The sequence below is a fragment of the Salmo salar genome, chromosome 01 (genome assembly GCF_965601325.2).
Source record: "Salmo salar chromosome 01, fSalSal1, whole genome shotgun sequence".
Lineage (NCBI taxonomy): Eukaryota > Metazoa > Chordata > Actinopteri > Salmoniformes > Salmonidae > Salmo > Salmo salar.
The window spans coordinates 90,938,306-90,961,800 of record NC_138291.1 but is presented as its reverse complement, the minus strand read 5'-3'; the positions used below and the strand labels follow the sequence as shown (position 1 = coordinate 90,961,800).

The following is a 23,495-nucleotide window of genomic DNA, read 5'->3' as shown; positions in this document are numbered from 1 at the left end:
TATCCCTACAGGCTCCGGACCATGGATCATCCCTACAGGCTTCTTGCCATGGATCCTCTCTACAGGCTTCGGACCATAGATCATCACTGGAGGCTTCCTTCGTGGAGCTGGAATAGGTCTCACCGGACTAGGGAACGTCGCTGGGAGTCCTGGACTAGGGAACGTCTCTGGGAGTTCTGGACTAGGGAACGTCGCTGGAGGCTTCCTTCGCGGAGCTGGAATAGGTCTCACCAGACTAGGGAACGTTGCTGGGAGTTCTGCACTAGGGAACGTCTCTGGGAGTTCTGGACTAGGGAACGTCGCTGGAGGCTTCCTTCGTGGAGCTGGAATAAGTCTCACTGTAATTATTATTACGTGATTAACCTGATTATTCATGTAACTGTAATTAACTAGGAAGTCGGGGCACCAAGGAAAATATTCAGATTACAAAGTTATAATTTTCCTAATATAACTTTCCGATATTTTAATATCTGATCAATTAGTCTTCGAATTAATGAATTATTATTTACCTCACGCCAGTCTCATTCCAAACGTCGTAAATTGTTGGTTATCTGCACGAACCCAGTCTTCACTATGAGTCATCCATACACCAATTGTCTTAAAATCAATTATTTACTAACTAAGTAATTCACAGAAATGCATAACAAACAGTAGATATGATTACAAGGAAATGATAGGAGAATGTGCCCCAGTGGACTAAACCGGCATGGCGGCTTGTTAGACAAAAGGGGAGTGGGGGGGGTCAACTGAGGAGACACTACAGAGTTTAATATTATAACAATTGAAATGCCAATCCTTTGCACATGAACGCTCACTCATTCGGAAATAATCGCAATCAATATTTATATTTATATTGTGTCGTCGGGAACTCTGGTGAAAAGTTTGTTTCTGTTGGAGAGTCTGTCCGCCCTCTATCTTTCTCTGTTGTGGTTAGAATGGATGGTTCAGAGTAACATTCATTCATGTCGTTATAGAATAGCTGTTTCGGCGGTTGTCGGTCTTCGCGTTCAATGATACCGAATTCCTAGCTGCAGACTAGTAATTAATATCAAAGACTTGTTCTTATTTGGTCGGTATCGCTAGTCTAAGAGTTTAAAACCTCTTGGGGCTAGGGGGCAGTATTTTCACGGCCGGATGAAAAACGTACCCAATTTAAACAGGTTACTACTCTGGCCCAGAAAATAGAATATGCATATTATTAGTAGATTTGGACAGAAACCACTCTGAAGTTTCTAAAACTGTTTGAATGGTGTCTGTGAGTATAACAGAACTCATATGGCAGGCAAAAACCTGAGAAAAATTGAATCAGGAAGTGGGAGAAATGAGAAATGTAGTTCTTCTTTTGAATCCCTTGAGAAACTACAGTGACATAGGGTTTACGTTGCACCTCCTAAGGCTTCCATTGGCTGTCAACAATCTTTAGAAACTGGTTTCATCTGTCTCCTGTTACCGGGCAGAAAATTGTGGCTCAGTCAATCAGTGGCCAGTCTGAGGACAGGTGTCTCGTGACGCGCATGCACGCGAGTTCGCTGTTCGTTATTTTTCTTCTGGGATGAATACCTATTGTCCGGTTGGAAAGCTATCGCAATTTTACGTAAAAAAATACCCCAAAGATTGATTGTAAACATCGTTTGACATGTTTCTACAAACGGTAATGGAACTTTTGAAGTATTCATCTATGGATTTGTGCCCACGCCTTATGGCATTGTAAAGTGTTCTGGATGGGTCAACAAAACGGAGGTATTTGGACATACAGTGGGGGAAAAAAGTATTTGATCCCCTGCTGATTTTGTACGTTTGCCCACTTACAAAGAAATAATCTGTCTATAATTTTAATAGTAGGTTTATTTGAACAGTGAGAGACAGAATAACAACAAAAAAATCCAGAAAAAGGCATGTCAAAAATGTTATAAAATGATTTGCATTTTAATGAGGGAAATAAGTATTTGACCCCTCTGCAAAACATGACTTAGTACTTGGTGGCAAAACCCTTGTTGGCAATCACAGAGGTCAGACGTTTCTTGTAGTTGGCCACCAGGTTTGCACACATCTCAGGAGGGATTTTGTCCCACTCCTCTTTGCAGATCTTCTCCAAGTCATTAAGGTTTCGAGGCTGACGTTTGGCAACTCGAACCTTCAGCTCCCTCCACAGATTTTCTATGGGATTAAGGTCTGGAGACTGGCTAGGCCACTCCAGGACCTTAATGTGCTTCTTCTTGAGCCACTCCTTTGTTGCCTTGGCCGTGTGTTTTGGGTCATTGTCATGCTGGAACACCCATCCACGACCCATTTTCAATGCCCTGGCTGAGGGAAGGAGGTTGTCACCCAAGATTTGATGGTACATGGCCCTGTCCATCGTCCCTTTGATGCGGTGAAGTTGTCCTGTCCCCTTAGCAGAAAAACACCCCCAAAGCATAATGTTTCCACCTCCATGTTTGACGGTGGAGATGGTGTTCTTAGGGTCATAGGCAGCATTTCTCCTCCTCCAAACATGGCGAGTTGAGTTGATGTCAAAAAGCTCCATTTTGGTCTCATCTGACCGCAACACTTTCACCAGTTGTCCTCTGAGTCATTCAGATGTTCATTGGCAAACTTCAGACGGGCATGTATATGTATTCTTGAGCAGGGGGACCTTGCGGGCGCTGCAGGATTTCAGTCCTTCACGGCGTAGTGTGTTAAACAATTGTTTTCGAAGGTGACTATGGTCCCAGATGCCTTGAGATCATTGACAAGATCCTCCCGTGTAGTTCTGGGCTGATTCCTCACCGTTCTCATGATCATTGCAACTCCACGAGGTGAGATCTTGCATGGAGCCCCAGGCCAAGGGATATTGACAGTTATTTTGTGTTTCTTCCATTTGCGAATAATCGCACCAAATGTTGTCACCTTCTCACCAAGCTGCTTGGCGATGGTCTTGTAGCCCATTCCAGCCTTGTGTAGGTCTACAATCTTGTCCCTGACATCCTTGGAGAGCTCTTTGGTCTTGGCCATGGTGGAGAATTTGGAATCCGATTGATTGATTGCTTCTGTGGACAGGTGTCTTTTTTACAGGTAACAAGCTGCGGTTAGGAGCACTCCCTTTAAGAGTGTGCTCCTAATCTCAGCTCGTTACCTGTATAAAAGACACCTGGGAGCCAGAAATCTTTCTGATTGAGAGGGGTTCAAATACTTATTTCCCTCATTAAAATGCAAATCAATTTGTAACATTTTTGACATGCGTTTTTCTGGATATTTTTGTTGTTATTCTGTCTCTCACTGTTCAAATAAACCTACCATTAAAATTATAGACTGATCCTTTCTTTGTCAGTGGCCAAACGTACAAAATCAGCAGGGGATCAAATACTTTTTTCCCCCACTGTAAATGATGGACTTTGCAGAACAAATGAGCATTTCTTGTAGAAGTGGGAGCCCTTCCGAGTGCATTTCGCCGAAGATCAGCAAAGGTAAAAAAATATTTTGAACATATTTTACAGATTTGTTGACGCCGTGTTTGTAGGCTAACTGTATAGCGTAGCATTGAAGGCTAAGTTCTGTACTCAGAATATTGAACAATATGCTTTCTCCGTAAAGTTATTTTGAAATCTGACAAAGCGGTTGATTCTGTAAATTGATGTGCCCATTCACCGGCGGTTATGGGGAGAAAACATTTTCTGAACGTCACGCGCCAATGTAAAATGGGGTTTTTGGATATAAATATGAACTTGACTAACATGATGTCCTAGGAGTGTCATCTGATGAAGATTGTCAAAGGTTAGTGCTTAATTTTAGCTGTATATCTGGTTTTGTGACGGCTATCCGTGCTTGGAAAATTGCAGTTTTTTTTTTTTTGCTAAGGTGCTATCCTAAAATAATGTAATGTTTTGCTTTCACCGTAAAAGCCTTTTTGAAATCGCACAATGTGGTTGGATTAACGAGAAGAGTATCTTTAAAATGCCGTTTAATACTTGAATTTTAATTTTGAGATTTTTTTTTATTTATTTCGCGCCGTGCTATCTCACTGGTTGTTGTCCAACCAATCCCGTTAACGGGATTTTATCTTGAAGGGGTCCTCAAGAGGTTAACCACGTGGTATGGTTAAAAGTTCAGCAAGAGAAAAGCTTGGTCTCCTCTCAAACCTTGGCCCTCTCATTATCGAGGTAAGCTGGTCTCCAACCTTTAGCCATCTCGTAATTGAGGTAAGCTCGGTCTGGTGATAGAAAACCCAGGTGGGGGTTTTATTCGTAAGAGCAGAAAAGGGCCTGTCCCATGACGCCAGACCATAACTGTGCTCATGGGCGGTCCTCTGATTTAGTTAAACTCCAAAGGGAATTGGAGTTTCCTTCATTAAACAGTCCAAAATCACATTACACAATTTCACAAACAGTTCCATCTTTATTCATTCATTTTATACAACAATTTAGATGTAAGTCTCATAGCTGAGGCTATTGTATAAACATGATTATGGTAATGTGGCGGTATTGTCTCTCATGAGTTTCACAAAATTGTACCAAACGGACCAGTTCGTAGCTGGATTCTTCACCGATCTTTTATACCTTCTCCAGAACATAAATGTCGTTCGGTTCTCCAGTTCTGTGAGGTGGAAGAACTCCTTTGTTCTCTCTATACTGTGGCCATGAGGAGAGGGTCTCCTCGTAGGAATTTACGACCGCTCTTACAGAGCCTGGTGTCAGAAGTATAGAGGTCGGGGGATGGTGCATAGAAAAGGCCTGGTGCAGAGGGAGGGGGATCAACTGTGCTCGCTGTACCCAAAGAGGGCAACATCATGACAAGCATCATGTACTGCTGGAATGCTAACCAATCGCAAATCCATATTTTTGTGAGAAATTACACTGGTCACTCAAAACATTTATTAAGTATTTAGAAAGTATAAATAGCCCACACTAGATGAGGCCACACAAAAATACTATAACTAATGATTAGTAAATTGTTTATATGGACCTATGTGAAACATATGATTTGAGTAATGATTAACAATAAATGATGAATTAATTATTTACTAATCCATTATAAATGCTTTATTACATGTTATTATCAAGTGCCACCAGAAAGTATAATCCACTAGTGTAACACTTGCTTGATTTCTCCTTCCCTTCCACGTGTATTGTTAGTGCATTATATTTCCATGGCCAACATGTGCACTGTGTTGAGATTTGTCATTATGCAACAATCACAAATAAAAGACTAGCGTGAAGTTAGGTAAAAGACAACCATACCAAACACAATGTCCAAAAAACAAAAACAAACAAAAACAATGTTTCTCCTACCTGATCTGGTCACACATCTGCCAGGCCTTTCCTTCTCCTTCTCCATTACCATGGACGAGGACAGGAAGTGATGAAACCACTCCTCCTTCTCTCTTCCTGTCCGTCCAAAGAGGTATAGGGTTGTAGGGACGCTGTTTGCTGGTTTGGGGGTTGTGGTGGGTCGTGTTTGCGGGTCTCCCCCCTGCTCCTCTCCTGGGGTCTCCTCTTTACCCTTCTCCTCCTCCATGACCCGCTCTCCCTCTGCCAGCTCGATGCAGATAGGGTACTTCAGATTCCACAGCCTCTTACGGGCTAGCACAGAGGGCAGCAGGAACACCTGGTATGACAGCAAGACTTATTAGAAACCTGTTATAACACAACATTAAGTGAAGTGTGATCAAATGCACGTCCTTAAGTTCAGGGCCGAAACAAGTAGGTTTAAAAGAAATAGAGCCCGCACACTCCACATGCTCCACCACGCAACTTTATTCACAAACAAACAATGTTTCCTTCCTGCAGGATCTCCGTCAGGTCATTGCAGAAACTAAATGTTGTTTGTTTATAAATAAAGGTACATGGTACATGGTACATGGTACATGTGCTTATTAATATTCATGCTTTCATAGCATCTCAATGTTTTATTTATTTCCTCAAATGAAATGGTAAGCTTTGAACGGTGAGTGTAAGTTGACAGACCAAGCAGACATACCTTGCCGTTTTGTAGCTGGAAGCAGCGTGAGCTGACAACCACAGCCTCGGGGGGCTTTTCGTCATAGGTGGCCCTACGGCTGATGTTGTTCCTGGGGTAGTCCAGGCGGAGGCAGTGCCCCTCCAGGGTGGCGAACACAGAGTGGGTAAGGGACGGGTGGTAAGTCTCTGGGTCGTACTCAAACATCTCGTTCATCCAGCCCTGGGACTATGGGAACATACCCAGTTATAAAGTGAGACTGTGAGAGAATACCTGAATGACACATGGGAATACACTAAGAGCATGCTTCAATGACTAACACTAGCTGTTGTGCAACGAGCTATTTCATCTATTGATAATATCTTGTTCTAAAATAGTAGCTTGTCCTTCCCAACACCTGTCAGCTAATCAGAGTGAAACGCCTGTCAGTTAGTCAGAGAGTGAAACGCCTGTCAGTTAGTCAGAGTGAAACACCTGTCAGTTAGTCAGAGTGAAACACCTGTCAGTTAGTCAAAGTGAAACGCCTGTCAGTTAGTCAGAGAGTGAAACGCCTGTCAGTTAGTCAGAGTGAAACACCTGTCAGTTAGTCAGAGTGAAACACGTGTCAGTTAGTCTGAGTAAAACACCTGTCAGTTAGTCAGAGTGAAACGCCTGTCAGTTAGTCAGAGTGAAACACCTGTCAGTTAGTCAGAGAGTGAAAAGCCTGTCAGTTAGTCAGAGTAAAACACCTGTCAGTTAGTCAGAGTGAAACACCTGTCAGTTAGTCAGAGAGTGAAAAGCCTGTCAGTTAGTCAGAGTAAAACACCTGTCAGTTAGTCAGAGTGAAACACCTGTCAGTTAGTCAGAGAGTGAAAAGCCTGTCAGTTAGTCAGAGTAAAACACCTGTCAGTTAGTCAGAGTAAAACACCTGTCACTTAGTCAGAGTAAAAAACCTGTCAGTTAGTCAGAGAGTGAAAAGCCTGTCAGTTAGTCAGAGTAAAACACCTGTCAGTTAGTCAGAGTAAAACACCTCAGTTAGTCAGAGTGAAACGCCTGTCAGTTAGTCAGAGTGAAACACCTGTCAGTTAGTCAGAGTGAAACACCTGTCAGTTAGTCAGAGTAAAACACCTGTCAGTCAGTCAGAGTAAAACACCTGTCAGATAGTCAGAGTGAAACACCTGTCAGTTAGTCAGAGTGAAACACCTGTCAGATAGTCAGAGTGAAATACCTGTCAGTTAGTCAGAGTAAAAAACCTGTCAGTTAGTCAGAGTAAAACACCAGTCAGTTAATCAGAGAGTGAAACACCTGTCAGTTAGTCAGAGTGAAACACCTGTCAGTTAGTCAGAGAGTGAAACACCTGTCAGTTAGTCAGAGTAAAACACCTGTCAGTTAGTCAGAGTAAAAAACCTGTCAGTTAATCAGAGTGAAACACCTGTCAGTTAGTCAGAGTAAAAAACCTGTCAGTTAGTCAGAGTGAAACACCTGTCAGTTAGTCAGAGTGAAACACCTGTCAGTTAGTCAGAGTGAAATGCCTGTCAGTTAGTCAGAGTAAAACACCTGTCAGTTAGTCAGAGTGAAACACCTGTCAGATAGTCAGAGTAAAATGCCTGTCAGTTAGTCAGAGAGTGAAACACCTGTCAGTTAGTCAGTGTGAAACGCCTGTCAGTTAGTCAGAGTGAAACACCTGTCAGTTAGTCAGAGTGAAACGCCTGTCAGTTAGTCAGAGTAAAACACCTGTCAGTTAGTCAGAGTGAAACATCTGTCAGATAGTCAGAGTGAAACACCTGTCAGTTAGTCAGAGTAAAACACCTGTCAGTTAGTCAGAGAGTGAAACACCTGTCAGTTAGTCGAGTGAAATGCATGTCAGTTAGTCAGAGAGTGAAAATACACCATGACACATAGAGAAAGCTACAAAGCAAAATATCTATCAATGTTGGACTTGACATAAACCCTTTTGCTCTTTGGGGATTATAGGTAATGCAATGGTATCAATGTTAGATGGAGAGTGAAAGTCTCAGAACTCTCTCACACTGACGACCATGATTAACTCTACCCTGAGGCTCAGTCTAACCTCCACCTTAAAAACAAACCAGCCAATTACCCAACAAGGGAATTATCCCTCCTCACTAAGACAGTCTCTCTTTCCCCTTGTGGCGCTACACTTTACCACTGATAACACTGTTCTACCACTGAACCTCACAAATTACACAGCCCCAGCCTCTCTTGCTCAGCTAATTTCCTCTGGAGCTGACAACGCTGGGTCAGAGCAATACCCTGCACCTGGCAAGGCTGTGCTCTGCTCTGCTGTGAGACAACACTAACGAGGTTCTGTATCTTTTTTAGGAACTTTTTATTGGGAGACGTTAATTTTATTCCAGGCACTTTTAGCTGTCGCACAGGGACCACGTTAGAAATTATTCATGCTCAGAGAGGGAAAGAGAGAGGGAGTTGATGTGCTGACTTGTTCTAAGAACAAACTTTCTAAAAAGTTCATGCCACAGTATGGAGGAGGAGAAGTGCCATTTAAAAAGATGGTTTTCTATTCAGCAAATTCTTGTGTGGGTGTTGACGTCTGTCAAAACCAAGATCATACTCTGACTCCATTTGTTATAACTCCCCATTCAGACCTAGCTGGGCCTTTGTGCTGAGAGAAATTAACTGTACAAAAAGGAATTGACCTTCATGTTTTTATGTTCACGTATTTCATTTGCTGACAACAAAAAAACATTGTTGAACATTGACTTACCTTGAGGACGTCGGATTTGGTGCTGAGGGCATCAGACTGCTGAACAGCCTCAGTCAGGGCCTGAACGTCGCTGTGTGGATGTGGCTGAGCGGTTTGTCTGGTTGAGCCCAGCCTAAGAAGCAGCAGCCCCAGCAGGAAGCCAAAGGCCATGCCCAGAGCCAGGCCTGACATGTAGGTGCCCAGGGGGAGAATGAAGTAGGCGTATGACAACACAGCCACACAGAACAACCCCATGCGTGGTGGAGGTGGTAGAGAGGTGGGTTGATGGGGTCCTGAGGAGATCAGAGAACCAGGCAATCTCCGCAGACGACTGTGATGATGTCTCTCGACCGCCACAACCTGCATGACTTCATCGTAGGTGCAGATCTCCAGTTCCTCTGTCGTGTAGTTTCGTTTGTTATCGTGGTGATTGTGGACAGAACATGTTCTAGTGGGCAGACCCTTCCTGGGATGTCTGGCACATGGCCGGTCAAACACCGGCGGAGAGCCACCGTCCGTTCTCTTGGCGCTCCGCAAAGGAGACTCTGTGTTACCCACCTCCATGCTGTCCATCCTCCCCACACAGACCCCTCTGGAGCTGGGGGAGTCGGCTGAGGGAGTCCCTGTAGATCTCTGGTGCTTGGGGCTGCCTGCTGCTGCATTCTCCTTCTCATCCCCCATGATCTTACTGAACATACTGATAGGCTTACTGAACATAGGCTCCTGCATGGCCTCAGAGAACTTCCGCTTCGTGTCCATCTTGAAGAAGCCTGCCTTGGTGCCCTCGGACGGGGATAGAGTGACTGGTGAGGGTGGGGCGGTACGGGAATCTCCGTTACTCCTTCCCTTAGGCTGAGTTAGGTTCTTCCACTGCAGGTGGAGGTAGAGGCGGGAGTCAGACTTGGACTGGGACACCTCTGGCTCTGAGCGGGAGATCTCAGTAGAGATGGACTTGACCAGGCTGAGGAAGGGCCGGGGTCTAAGGGATGAGCCCTGAGGGAGCTCCAGCTCTGTGGACAGGGATTTCACCAGGCTGGCCAGGGGCTGGTGGGTGGGGGTGGCTGGGCCGGGGGAGAGGAAGCTAGGGGCTAAGATGGAGGAGTCCTCCAGGGACCCAGGGGAAGAGGGGGAGAGGGGTACGTGGAAGGCTGGGGAGTACAGGCAGTGTTGGTTCTCCTCCTCTGTGGAGTTCTGTCTCTCCTTGGAGAGGGAGATGTAAGGGGTCTGGTCGACATAGTCGTGTTCCAGGGGGAAGATGAGCTCGTTGTCATCCAGACTGTCCCACTCACCCTCTGTGCCTGTTAGCTGGATCACGATCCCTCTCCTGAGCCCGCCATGGTGGGCCCTGACTGGGGGAGCAGGAGACGGACAGCGGGCCGGGCTCTGGGGGTCATGGGGTGGCCTTACACCTCCCATTCCACCTCCTCCATCTGCTCCTTCTCTTCCTCTCGCCTCATTTTCTCCTATCTCTGCCATTTCTTATCTTTACATTGCAGACCAAGGCACCTAGGAGTTAGCATAAGAAATAACAACCCAGTCAGCTACTGTTCATTATTAAGTCCCAGGAGAGAGGGAGAGAAAAAGGAGAGAGAGAGAGCTTCTTTTGACGTGTTTATGCATCATTTTAATCATCAGCATGTTCCTTTCAGTGAGAGGAAGTGTGAACGTAGCTTGGCAGGAGAGGGGAAAGGACTTACATTTAAATCTCTGTACTGACGTCTGCCTACGTCTGAATCAGGCCCTGATAACAACATCTCCCTCTCCCCCTGCTGTGGCTTCACATTTGTGTGTGTGTGTGTGTGTGTGTGTGGGGGGGGGGGGGGGGGGAGTAGGGCCTATCCAGAAATAGATGAGAGTTTCCTCCCCATATGTTGTTTAAAATAGGGAAGAACACAGTGCTTCAATCAAATTCTGTACTTTGTTAGGGAAGAAGTGCTGATTAAAAGGTAAGATTACACTCATTCACAAGGTTACACTAATATAATAATTATTAATGCATATTAACTTACAGAGAAAATACAAGTTTTTGGGTTGAAATTACATGGAAACAATGTTGATTCAACCAGTTTTTGCCCAGTGGGATCAGTCTGTCTTACTGTTAACACTGTTGTCTGAGCACAGAGCAGCCCGTCAACATGATGTGATTGGTTCTTGCTTTAGCAGCTTAAAGAGCAGCTTATGTAACACTAAGATGAATGGTAACGGTAGTCAGAGATGCTTTCACTCACCTCCTTCAGGCAGCCAAACAGACATTTTGACAGCCTGTATGTTTACATCTATTCTGTTCCCACGGCACTAGAGTGCTGAGAGAGGAACAGAGCTAACAGAAAGCTTGGAATGTAGTGACTGTGAGTGTGGAAATGACAGGATCAGTGGACAGGAAGATGATGATAATGATGACCCAATGAGATCCCAGTTCCTCCACCAGTCTATCTGGGGATTTGTCCGAAATGGCACACTTTTCCCTACATAGCGCACTACTGTTCGTAATTTTAGTGCACTATATAGGACTTCCAGCCAGGACAGGGTATCTACCAATTTTTCATGGTTAGCTAGCTATCCAGTTAGCCCTATTGACTTACTATGGACTTGGGACTTACACATTCACTGAACCGTCTTCCAGCCAGGGCAATAGCAATAGAGACGAAATAAGATATACACAAAGCAACCGTTTTGCTTGATAACTATCAGCTAGCTATATGTGAATAGTAATAATGTAGCTAACCAGATAGTTTAACCTGTTATGGATAGGGGGCAGTATTTTCACGACCGGATAAAAAACGTACCCGATTTAATCTGTTTATTACTCCTGCCCAGAAACTAGAATATGCATATAATTGTTTGATTTGGATAGAAAACACCCTAAAGTTTCTAAAACTGTTTGAATGGTGTCTGTGAGTATAACAGAACTCATATGGCAGGCCAAAACCTGAGAAGATTCCAAACAGGAAGTGCCCTCTCTGACCATTTCTTGGCCTTCTTTATTCTCTTTATTGAAAACAGAGGATCTCTGCTGTAATGTGACACTTTCTAAGGCTCCCATAGGCTCTCAGAAGGCGCCAGAACGTTGAATGATGACTTTGCAGTCCATGGCTGAAAAACAGTAGCGCATTTGGATAGTGGTCGATCTGAGAACAATGAGACGGGTGCGCGCGTGCACGTGAAGAGTCCATTTTAGATTATCAGTCTTTGAACGAAAACAACGACTCCCGGTCGGAATATTATCGCTATTTTACGAGAAAAATCTCATAAAAATAGATTTTAAACAGCGTTTGACATGCTTCGAAGTATGGTAATGGAATATTTAGATTTTTTTTGTCACGATACGCGTCCGCGCGTCACCCTTCGTTACCCTTCGGATAGTGTCTTGAACGCACGAACAAAACGCCGCTATTTGGATATAACTATGGATTATTTGGAACCAAACCAACATTTGTTGTTGAAGTAGAAGTCCTGGGAGTGCATTCTGATGAAGAACAGCAAAGGTAATCCAATTTTTCTTATAGTAAATCTGAGTTTGGTGAGTACCAAACTTGGTGGGTGTCAAAATAGCTAGCCTGTGATGGCCGGGCTATCTACTCAGTATATTGCAAAATGTGCTTTCACCGAAAAGCTATTTTAAAATCGGACACCGCGATTGCATAAAGGAGTTCTTTATCTATAATTCTTAAAATAATTGTTATGTTTTTTGTGAACGTTTATCGTGAGTAATTTAGTAAATTCACCGGAAGTTTGCAGTGGGAATGCTAGTTCTGAACGTCACATGCTAATGTAAAAAGCTGTTTTTGATATAAATATGAACTTGATTGAACAAAACATGCATGTATTGTATAACATAATGTCCTAGGAGTGTCATCTGATGAAGATCATCAAAGGTTAGTGCTGCATTTAGCTGTGGTTTTGTTTTTTGTGACATTATATGCTAGTTTGAAAAATGGGTGTCTGATTATTTCTGGCTGGGTACTCTCCTGACATAATCTAATGTTTTGCTTTCATTGTAAAGCCTTTTTGAAATCGGACAGTGTGGTTAGATAAAGGAGAGTCTTGTCTTTAAAATGCTGTAAAATAGTCATATGTTTGAAAAATGGAAGTTTTCGGATTTTCGAGGAGTTTGTATTTCGCGCCACGCCCTATCATTGGATATTGGAGCGGTGTTCCGCTAGCGGAACGTCTAGATGTAAGAAGTTAACAGGCAAAAATGACCTAAAACTAATATTATGCAAGATTGATGTAAATTCTTCTGTAGTAGCTAGCCAGTTAGCCCTATTGATTTAATATGGGCTTGCTATCTATGGTACATTGGCAGGTAAACATGCCAAAATGATATACACACACTCTCATTCAAATACACACATACACGGGGACACACACAGGTAAATAGAGCCAGACATGCACTCAAACATATACAGTTGGCCTTGCTGTTATGATTTTAGTTGTTTTTTGCATTGTTGTTTTCTGTTTTCCTTTTTTTATATTTTTCTCTTTAGTTGGTTGTTGGTGCATTGGGGGGTTCTTGGGGGTGGGGAATGGAATTAATTAAATGTCTTATCTATTTATTTTCTTGGGGGGGGGGCTGTGGGAGGGGTCTCAGATGGTTGAGGGACAGCTATTGGGGAACTGTGGGGGGGATCTTGGAGGGTTCAGGTTCACGTTTTTTGGCCTGGTGGGAGATCTGTCAACATGCCCTTGAGCAGGGCATTGACCCTGGATGCTTCTGTGTGTCGCTCTGAATGGGAGTCTGTTGGATGACTGGTATGATGTAGTTGTTGAGCGGCTTCACTGCAAGTATATTAAATGTTTTGGATTCAATAAAAAATATATATATTTAATACATATTAAAAAACACAGCATGTATATATTTTGTATAAAATATTTTAGTCAGGCAACATATGAGATGGTGAATAGGCAAGATTTCATTCCGAAGTCGGAGAATATTTTCTCTCGCTTCAGCTCATTGATTTCAATACATTTTGAGTAATATTTTAAATGGTTGCGTCATATTTCTTTGCATACTTTCCGTTGAAGCTTGGATCGATGCATGCTTTGAAATAGGTATAAATGGAGTATGCATTCGAGGAGTGCCCTCCATGCTCCGTTTCACATACTTTCATTTGTACTCATTCTCTGACCCTCCCGTGCCCCAATTTGTGTGCTCGGAGCACAGTAGTATGCATTTTGGGAAGCACCCACAAAGTCCCAGACAGCATCAGACCTCCCAGCCTGGGGACAAACAGCATCAGACCTCCCAGCCTGGGGACAAACAGCATCAGACCTCCCAGCTTGGGGACAAACAGCATCAGACCTCCCAGCGTAGGAACAAATAGCATCAGACCTCCCAGCCTGGGGACAGACAGCATCAGACCTCCCAGCCTGGGGACAGACAGCATCAGACCTCCCAGCCTGGGGACAGACAGCATCAGACCTCCCAGCCTGGGGACAGACAGCATCAGACCTCCCAGCCTGGGGACAGACAGCATCAGACCTCCCAGCCTGGGGACAGACAGCATCAGACCTCCCAGCCTGGGGACAGACAGCATCAGACCTCCCAGCCTGGGTGCACAGTGCATTCACATAAATAGTAGCAATATACACACATAGGTGCATGAGTGCACACACACAAACAGTATATGCAGGTGCACACAAACACACACACACACACGCAAACACTTCTCTATCTCTCTCAGTCTCTCTCCAGGGACCTCCTTCACACATAAAAATACAAATCGGTACAAAACGTATTCTGAGTGAGAATAAAGCCTTCACCTCTAGCTGTAGTAATCTGGTCTCCATGGCCTAAGCCAGTGGCAGCGTGTGGTATGACAGACATGGATTGCATTCCAAAGGGCACTCTATTCTCTTTATAGTACACTACTTTTGTCCAGAGCCCATAGGACTCTGATCAAAAGTAGTGTCCTATATATAGGGAATAGGATGCCATTTTGGGAAGCATCCATGGTTATGAAATGCCTCGGGCAGTATTATCTATCAGGCAGCATTATCTATCAGGCAGCATTATCTACCAGGCAACATTATTCTAGACAGGCTCAACCACGGCTTGGCTAATATAATGCTTGACACACGATGATGGACTGGTGGACATTTGACGTGTCAACTCAGCATGTAATGTAAAGAGCATGAAGGACTATCAGTCAGTGGAGCATGCAAAGGGAGACGTCATGCTGGTGACACTGGCAGTATAGAACAAGGTAACTATCAACTAGTTTACCACTTGCAGTGGTATATGGATTTTCCATTGTAGGGTTAAGTAAAACTCTACCTAAAATGAATTCCCAATCTCATGTGTACTGTGGTATACTATACAGGCTATAGAGGAAAACTTTATAGGAAGCAGCAAGTATTTGCCCTGATAATCAGAGATAGCCACTATGTCATTCTGTCTATGGAGGAGTTACTCTACTCCTCATAGGGCAAGTCAATGTTCTCCATCACCAATGTGCCTCCATGTGGGCATTACTGCACAGACAGACAGACAGACAGACAGACAGACAGACAGACAGACAGACAGACAGACAGACAGACAGACAGACAGACAGACAGACAGACAGACAGACAGACAGACAGACAGACAGACAGACAGACAGACAGACAGACAGACAGACAGATTACTACAGATACTCCTTTCCTCTCAGGCCATGCAGTGTCAATACCCTCTCTCTGAGTCTGATCAGACAGCCGGCCAGTGCCAGAGAACCACATTAACCATAATGCACGCTTTCACTGTAAAGTCAGACAAATAATATTGTGGACAAAAATAACAATGAATATGTTTGGAGATCTGGAAACTTGTTGACCCACTGATTTCTTTAACATCACTGAGAGATATCACGGTGACAGCACTAGGCCTATGGATATCTTCCAAATCAATTGGAACTGGAAGTGGTACAAAATAATAAACAGTGATCTCATTGATACATGTATGGTACAAATGGTGATCAGTTATTGTGATAAATGATGCTCTGTCTAGAGACAAAAGACAAAAAAGTTCCTGACATGCTATAACATAAATTAACTAAATGCTATAAATAAAACATGTCAAGCCATAGGATGTTCTTACAGGTCTATAAAGCATGTGAGGCGCCAAAACATATTGAATTAAAAATCAATAATATCAAAACGGACCTCAACCCACTTGGTTATCGCAGCAGCAGCATGGACACCCACCACACCACTTGGTTATCGCTACAGCATGGACACACACCACACCACTTGGTTATCGCTACAGCATGGACACCCACCACACCACTTGGTTATCGCTACAGCATGGACACACACCACACCACTTGGTTATCGCTACAGCATGGACACCCACCACACCACTTGGTTATCGCTACAGCATGGACACCCACCACACCACTTGGTTATCGCTACAGCATGGACACCCACCACACCACTTGGTTATCGCTACAGCATGGACACCCACCACACCACTTGGTTATCGCTACAGCATGGACACCCACCACACCACTTGGTTATCGCTACAGCATGGACACCCACCACACCACTTGGTTATCGCTACAGCATGGACACACACCACACCACTTGGTTATCGCTGCAGCATGGACACCCACCACACCACTTGGTTATCGCTACAGCATGGACACACACCACACCACTTGGTTATCGCTACAGCATGGACACACACCACACCACTTGGTTATCGCTACAGCATGGACACACACCACACCACTTGGTTATGCTACAGAATGGACACACAACACTTCACTTGGTTATCGCTGCAGCATGGACGCACACCACATCACTTGGTTATCGCTGCAGCATGGACGCACACACCACTTGGTTATCGCTGCAGCATGGACGCACACCACACCACTAGGACGTACACAACTTCTTCTCGTGTAGGCTATTCTTCAATCCTCACAAACACTTTGAGAAGCGAACTCCATTCTCCATGAGTAACTTGACTATACGATTTGCAATTCAATCAGTTAAATTCAATAGTCTTTGTTCTCGAAAATAACGGTTTGTCAAGATTGTCGGATGCGACCTGAAGAGATGTCCCGCGAAATGCGCATAGTGTGCTCTTGTCAGATAAAGCCTGGCTATAGCTGCGCGCACTTACTTTACAAATTGTAATTATTCACGACTAACGCCCAGGAGAATGTTGCCGGTTTTTCCTATTTCAGTGAAGTGAAGTCACTGCCTGGTATAAACGTAGATAGACCAGCTGCAAACCGATCTTAGAATAGAAGAGATCATGTGACTCCAGTTCCACCACGCGCTGCGCTCGCTCACACTTACCCCCGGCAGATTGACTCTGTTCTCTCCAGATGTGACACGCGCTCCCAGCATCAGCAGCAGCTAGAGCTCCTCTCAGAATCTCACCAATCTGATTCTAAAAACCATGGCTGCAGTGCACATTAATCAGTGCACTTTAAACGGTGATGATCAGTTGGTGTTGCTTCTATGTAGCCTACCTCTGCTTTTTTATGAGGTTTAGCTTTATTCTGACGTCACTAAGGCCATTCAAATCATTGTGAAACAACATAGGAACTGGACAATACAAAGTATACAATCACATTTCGAGTCAGTCTAAACTTTTAAAATTGAAATACTGAAAACACCATCATTATGTAGTAAAACCATGAAAAGTAGTGCTTGCACCTAAATTGAGATCTGGTGTTTGGAGGGTGTTTAAATGTAAACCCAATGGTAGTGTTAGGATACACAGAATGGAAGTACTGGTTCTTCAATCTGAATATTTGTGTTTTTAAGTTTCAGTGCATGTAAAAGCCAGTATCAAAACAATGTTTTGGAAGACTGTGTCCTTCATACAATCAAATGGTTTCGAATTGCCAGTGGTTTATAGGGTAAATATTGATTGATGAAGATTTTCAGTCAATATTTTGATCAACATTTTAAATAAAACTGGGAATTGAATACTTTTCATGGGTAGACAATGGCAGTAATTATAGGCTACAGTTGCCAGGCCCATTGTGAGATTATGTTTAGGGCTATGTAAATCATAGCAGTGGTATCATGTAAAGTAATCCTTCTAACACCCCCCCCCCCCCCCCCCCCCCCCCCCCACCCCCCGCAACAACAAAAAAGAAATAGATGTACTATTGTAAAGTGGTTGTTCCACTGGATATCATAAGGTGAACGCACCAATTTGTAAGTCGCTCTGGATAAGAGCGTCTGCTAAATGACGTAAATGTAAAATGTATAAAGTGGCCTTTCATCACTGGTACCCATGTGAGAAAGTGGATGTCAACTTGGGTGTGCTACTTGTCAAAACACTGCCTTAGTCCACTCAGCCAGTGTTCAGGACTAACTGTTGTGCTGAGCTGCCATTGTTACAATGAGCACATGGGGCACAATTCAGACTGTAGATAAGTACACTTCAACATGGACTCAATAAAACATGGACTTAAGTCAATGTTAAATAAACCTCTCAAGTCTGAATAGGGCCTAGGGAGAATATGTTTGTGCGAAATTCCATTTTGCATATTGCTATTGATATGTTCAACCATTGTATATTCATATTGCAATGTATTAATATTGTAGCATTCAATAACCTAATTATACATTCATATACTATCATTACTGCTTGTTATTATGTGCTGTTTATCTGTCTTCTTGCAGAAAAACGTACATACAAACTACGTTATCCACCGGCTGGCCAATCCTAACCTCAGCCAATCAAGACCAGAATCACAGATGGTCAACTCAACTGTCAATCATATCATTGAACTCAACTGTACTGTGATTCCACCCGTCTGAACAACCGTCTGATGCCATGTACCATCATCTGAATATAAAGACTCAGGTCAGTGCATTCGCATGATGGCTGACTGGTTCATTGCATTGATCTCTGGGCTGAAGTTCTGTAAAATGTTTGTATGTGCTACTGTTAACATTAACAGTCATTGCATGTATTGTTTTTCCATTAATGTTAAATATAATGCCATATTGTCATTGATTTGGAAGAATTTTAATATGATAAATACCTTACAGATCTTTGAACTGATTACTTTATAAATATAGAAAATTTGAAAATACCTGTTAATGTTTTGTTGTCTTTTGATCAGTTGCTAAGAAACATTAAAGCATTTGAAGCTAAAAATCATGTCTTGAAAAAGTAATTTTGTACTCAATAATTATTATCCTGGACAAGCTTATTAACTTGTATTTTCACAAAACTATTGAGCATAATACTGTATATTTGGCCTTTTGGAATAACCAATGAGGAGTTAATCAACACACCATATGAGAGCAGGAAATCTACAACACACAGGCGGCTGGTGGCACCTTAATTGGGGAGGATGGCTGGAATGGAATAGTATCGAACACATCAAACACATGGAAACCATACAATTCCATTTACTCCATTAGAGCTATTATTACGAGCCGTCGTCCCCTCAACAGCCTCCTGTGCTACAATAAGAGGAGGGAATCTTATTTACAGTATCTGGAAACTCCAGAAGGTGATATAATTCTGCACTACACAAGACTTAAAACACCATCATAGTGTTTTCAACCTTTTCTGGGTTCGTGCTCCCAGTCTCTGGCAAGGTGTTGCACAACTCTTGATTAAGTGGTGTTACAACACACCATGTCATGTTTTAGAACACCTCAGGATGACTGTTTCAGTACACCTTAAATCTGTCCCAATACCCTCACAACCATGTGTTTCAATACTTCAGCAAAGTTAAGGTATAATCTCCTTTAATTGGTGGCAGCTCAGTTGCCACTGGTTTTAATGTTTCAAAACACTTCATTTTAACAGTGTATTTTTCACAGGCCAAGGATGCTATGGTAATGCTCTCGATCTCGACCCCATTCTATAGAAGCCTTTATTAACTTGTCCTATAGATACAAATAGCAGGAGTCAGCTCTATGGCCTAGAGCAGGAGAACACTTACGAAAGCAGGGGTAAGGGATAAAAGAATGAACAGGGCTGTCCATCTCTCTTGGCCTAAATACAGAGAGCCCTGGAAATGATAAGGAACAGGGCATGTAGTGTTCAGACTCACTGCTGCAGCTGGGTTGGAATAACCTCTCTCCCTCTCTCTCTCTACTATCTTTCTACCATCTCTCTCTCTCTCTCCCTTTCTCTCTCTCTCTCTCTCTCTCTCTCTCTCGCTCCCTTTCTCTCTACCATCTTTCTTTTTCTCTCTTTCCCTCTCTCTCTCTCTTTGCCTCTCTCTCCTTGTCTTTCTTTCCTGCTTTCGCTTTCCTGCTGTCTCTTTTCTCTCTACCCCCCACTCTCTCTTGGATAATCCCCTATTAGAGGATACCTCTGACCAAAGGAACACTTATTGTTGTAGCTATTCTCAAGGGTACTGTGACATCACACCATTCATCCCTCTCCTCTAACACAACACTGATGTCACTGATGCTGTTTTCTTACAATGGGAGCAGAGCCAGGTACTGAATACATAATCCACATCAAGCGGAGTCATCTCTTTCAAGTCCTATATTGGCATGGTCTGCATCCTACATGGCACCCTTCTCCCTATATACAGCGGGGGGGGGGGGGGGGGGGAAAGTATTTGATCCCCTGCTGATTTTGTACGTTTGTCCACTGACAAAGAAAGGATTAGTCTATCATTTTAATGGTATGTTTATTTGAACAGTGAGAGACAGAATAACAAAAAAAATATCCAGAAAAACGCATGTCAAAAATGTTATAAATTCATTTGCATTTTAATGAGGGAAATAAGTATTTGACCCCCTCTCAATCAGAAAGATTTCTGGCTCCCAGGTGTCTTTTATACAGGTAACGAGTTGAGATTAAGAGCACACTCTTAAAGGGAGTGCTCCTAACCGCAGCTTGTTACCTGTAAAAAAGACACCTGTCCACAGAAGCAATCAATCAATCAGATTCCAAACTCTCCACCATGGCCAAGACCAAAGAGCTCTCCAAGGATGTCAGGGACAAGATTGTAGACCTACACAAGGCTGGAATGGGCTATAAGACCATCCCCAAGCAGCTTGGTGAGAAGGTGACAACATTTGGTGCAATTATTCGCAAATGAAAGAAACACAAAAGAACTGTCAATCTCCCTCGGCCTGGGGCGCCATGCAAGATCTCACCTCGTGGAGTTGCAATGATCATGAGAACGGTGAGGAATCAGCCCAGAACTACACGGGAGGATCTTGTCAATGATCTCAAGGCAGCTGGGACCATAGTCACCAAGAAAACAATTGTTTAACACACTACGCCGTGAAGGACTGAAATCCTGCAGCGCCCGCAAGGTCCCCCTGCTCAAGAATACATATACAGGCCCATCTGAAGTCTGCCAATGAACATCTGAATGACTCAGAGGACAAATGGTGAAAGTGTTGTGGTCAGATGACACCAAAATGGAGCTCTTTGACATCAACTCAACTCGCCGTGTTTGGAGGAGGAGGAATGCTGCCTAAGACCCCAAGAACACCATCTCCACCGTCAAACATGGAGGTGGAAACATTATGCTTTGGGGGTGTTTTTCTGCTAAGGGGACCGGACAACTTCACCGCATCAAAGGGACGATGGACGGGGCCATGTACCGTCAAATCTTGGATGAGAACCTCCTTCCCTCAGCCAGGGCATTTAAATGGGTCGTGGATGGGTATTCCAGCATGACAATGACCCAAAACACACGGCCAAGGCAACAAAGGAGTGGCTCAAGAAGAAGCACATTAAGGTCCTGGAGTGGCCTAGCCAGTCTCCAGACCTTAATCCCATAGAAAATCTGTGGAGTGAGCTGAAGGTTCGAGTTGCCAAACGTCAGACTCGAAACCTTAAGCATCTCTAATCCAAAATTAAATCCAGAATCAGCTTCCTATTTCGCAAACAAAGCATCCTTCACTCATGCTGCCAAACATACCCTCGTAAAACTGACTATCCTACCGATCCTTGACTTCGGCGATGTCATTTACAAAACAGCCCCCAACACTCTACTCAACAAATTTGATGCAGTCTATCACAGTGCCATCCGTTTTGTCACCAAAGCCCAATATACTACCCACCACTGCGACCTGTACGCTCTCGTTGGCTGGCTCTCACTTCATACTTGGTGCCAAACCCATTGGCTCCAGGTCATCTACAAGTATTTGCTAGGTAAAGCCTCGCTTCATCTCAGCTCACTGGTCACCATAGCAGCACCCACCCGTAGCATGCGCTCCAGCAGGTATATCTTACTGGTCACCCCCAAAGTCAATTCCTCCTTTGGCCACCTTTCCTTCCAGTTCTCTGCTGCCAATGACTGCAAAAATCACTGAAGCTGGAGACTCATATCTCCCTCTCTAGCTTTAAGCACCAGCTGTCAGAGCAGCTCACAGTTCACTGCACCTGTAAATAGCCCATCTGTAAATAGCCCATCCAACTACCTCATCCCCATACTGTATTTATTTATTTATTTTGCTCCTTTGCACCCCAGTATCTCTACTTGCACATTAATCTTCTGAACATCTATCACTCCAGTGTTTAATTGGTATATTGAAATGACTTCGCCACCATGGCCAATTTATTGCCTTACCTCCCTTATCTTACCTCATTTGCACACACTGTATATAGTATTTTTCTACTGTATTATTGTCTGTGTTTGTTTATTCCATGTGTAACTCTGTGTTGTTGTATGCGTCGCACTGCTTTGCTTTATCTTGGTCAGGTCGCAGTTGTAAATGAGAACTTGTTCTCAACTAGCCTACCTGGTTAAATAAAGGTGAAATAAAAAAAAAAAATAAAAAAAAATAGGACCTACTGAAGAGATGAGTCTTCAGTAAAGACTTAAAGGTTGAGACCGAGTCTGCATCTCTCACATGGATAGGCAGACCATTCCATTAAATTGGAGCTCTATAAGAGAAAGCCCTTCCTCCTGTTTGCTTAGAAATTCAATGGACAATAAGGAGGCCTGCATCTTGTGACCATAGCTTACGTGTAGGTATGTATGGCAGGACCAAATCGGAGAGATAGGTAGGAGCAAGTCAATGTAACGTAGGTTAGCAGTAAAATCTTGAAATCAGCCCTATCCTTAACAGGAAGCAAGTGTAGATAGGCTAGCACTGGGGTAAAATAATTACATTTTTTGGTTCTAGTCAAGATTCTAGCAGCAGTATTTAGCACTAACTGAAGTTTATTTGGTGCTTTATCCGGGTAGCAGGAGAGTAGAGCGTTGCAGTAGTCTAATCTAGAATTGACAAAGCATAGATTAGCCTTTCTGCATCATTTTTTGACAAATTTTTGCAATGTTACGAAGATAGAAAAAAGGTGCCCTTGAAATATTTTTGATATGTTCGTCAAAAGAGAGATCAGGGTCCAGAGTAACGCCTAAGTCAAATCAAATCAAACTTTATTTGTCACATGCGGCAAATACAACAGGTGTAGACCTTACCGTGAAATGCTTACTTGCAAGCCCTTAACCAGCAATAAAGTTCAAGAAAGAGTTAAGAAAACATTTACCAAATAAACTAAAGTGAAAAATAAATAAATAAGTAACATAATAAAATACCAATAACAAGGCTATATACTGGGGGTACCGGTACCGAGTCAAGGTGTGGGGGTACGGGTTAGTCAAGGTAATTTGTACATCTAGGTAGGGGTTGTGAGAGAAATTTCAAGATCATGTTATAATACTGTTATTGCATCAAATGGTTGTTTTATGCAACAGAATAGAGGGTTCTTATAACTCTATTCTGTCTGTGTGAACTGGTAGTGGGCCTCTAGGGGGGTTAAAACTGACAGAAGGTTTACGATGCTTTGGGGTGATAAACCTAACAAGACCGCATTCCATAGCATGAGTTGGTGTTTCTGTTCTATAAGGTACCAGGGAGAGATGACTCCAGAGCCAGACCCTGGTCTCTACACAATCGGAACAGTTTTTACAGCAGATAC

General features: G+C 43.4%; 1 protein-coding gene across 1 annotated transcript in view; it reads right to left on the bottom strand.

Moving 5' to 3' along the window:
- The window catches only part of LOC106609293 (testis-expressed protein 2), a 46,250-nt gene extending 35,879 nt beyond the window's left edge, over positions 1–10,371 (bottom strand). The window contains exons 1-3 of the mRNA XM_045724166.2: positions 8,657–10,371; positions 5,953–6,159; positions 5,265–5,580 (exon numbers count right to left, since the gene is read on the bottom strand). Of these exons, the coding sequence (XP_045580122.1) occupies positions 5,265–5,580; positions 5,953–6,159; positions 8,657–10,111 (1,978 nt within the window). The 5' untranslated portion in view covers positions 10,112–10,371. The remainder of the gene's footprint in view (positions 1–5,264; positions 5,581–5,952; positions 6,160–8,656) is intronic.
- Positions 10,372–23,495: the final 13,124 nt, after the last annotated feature.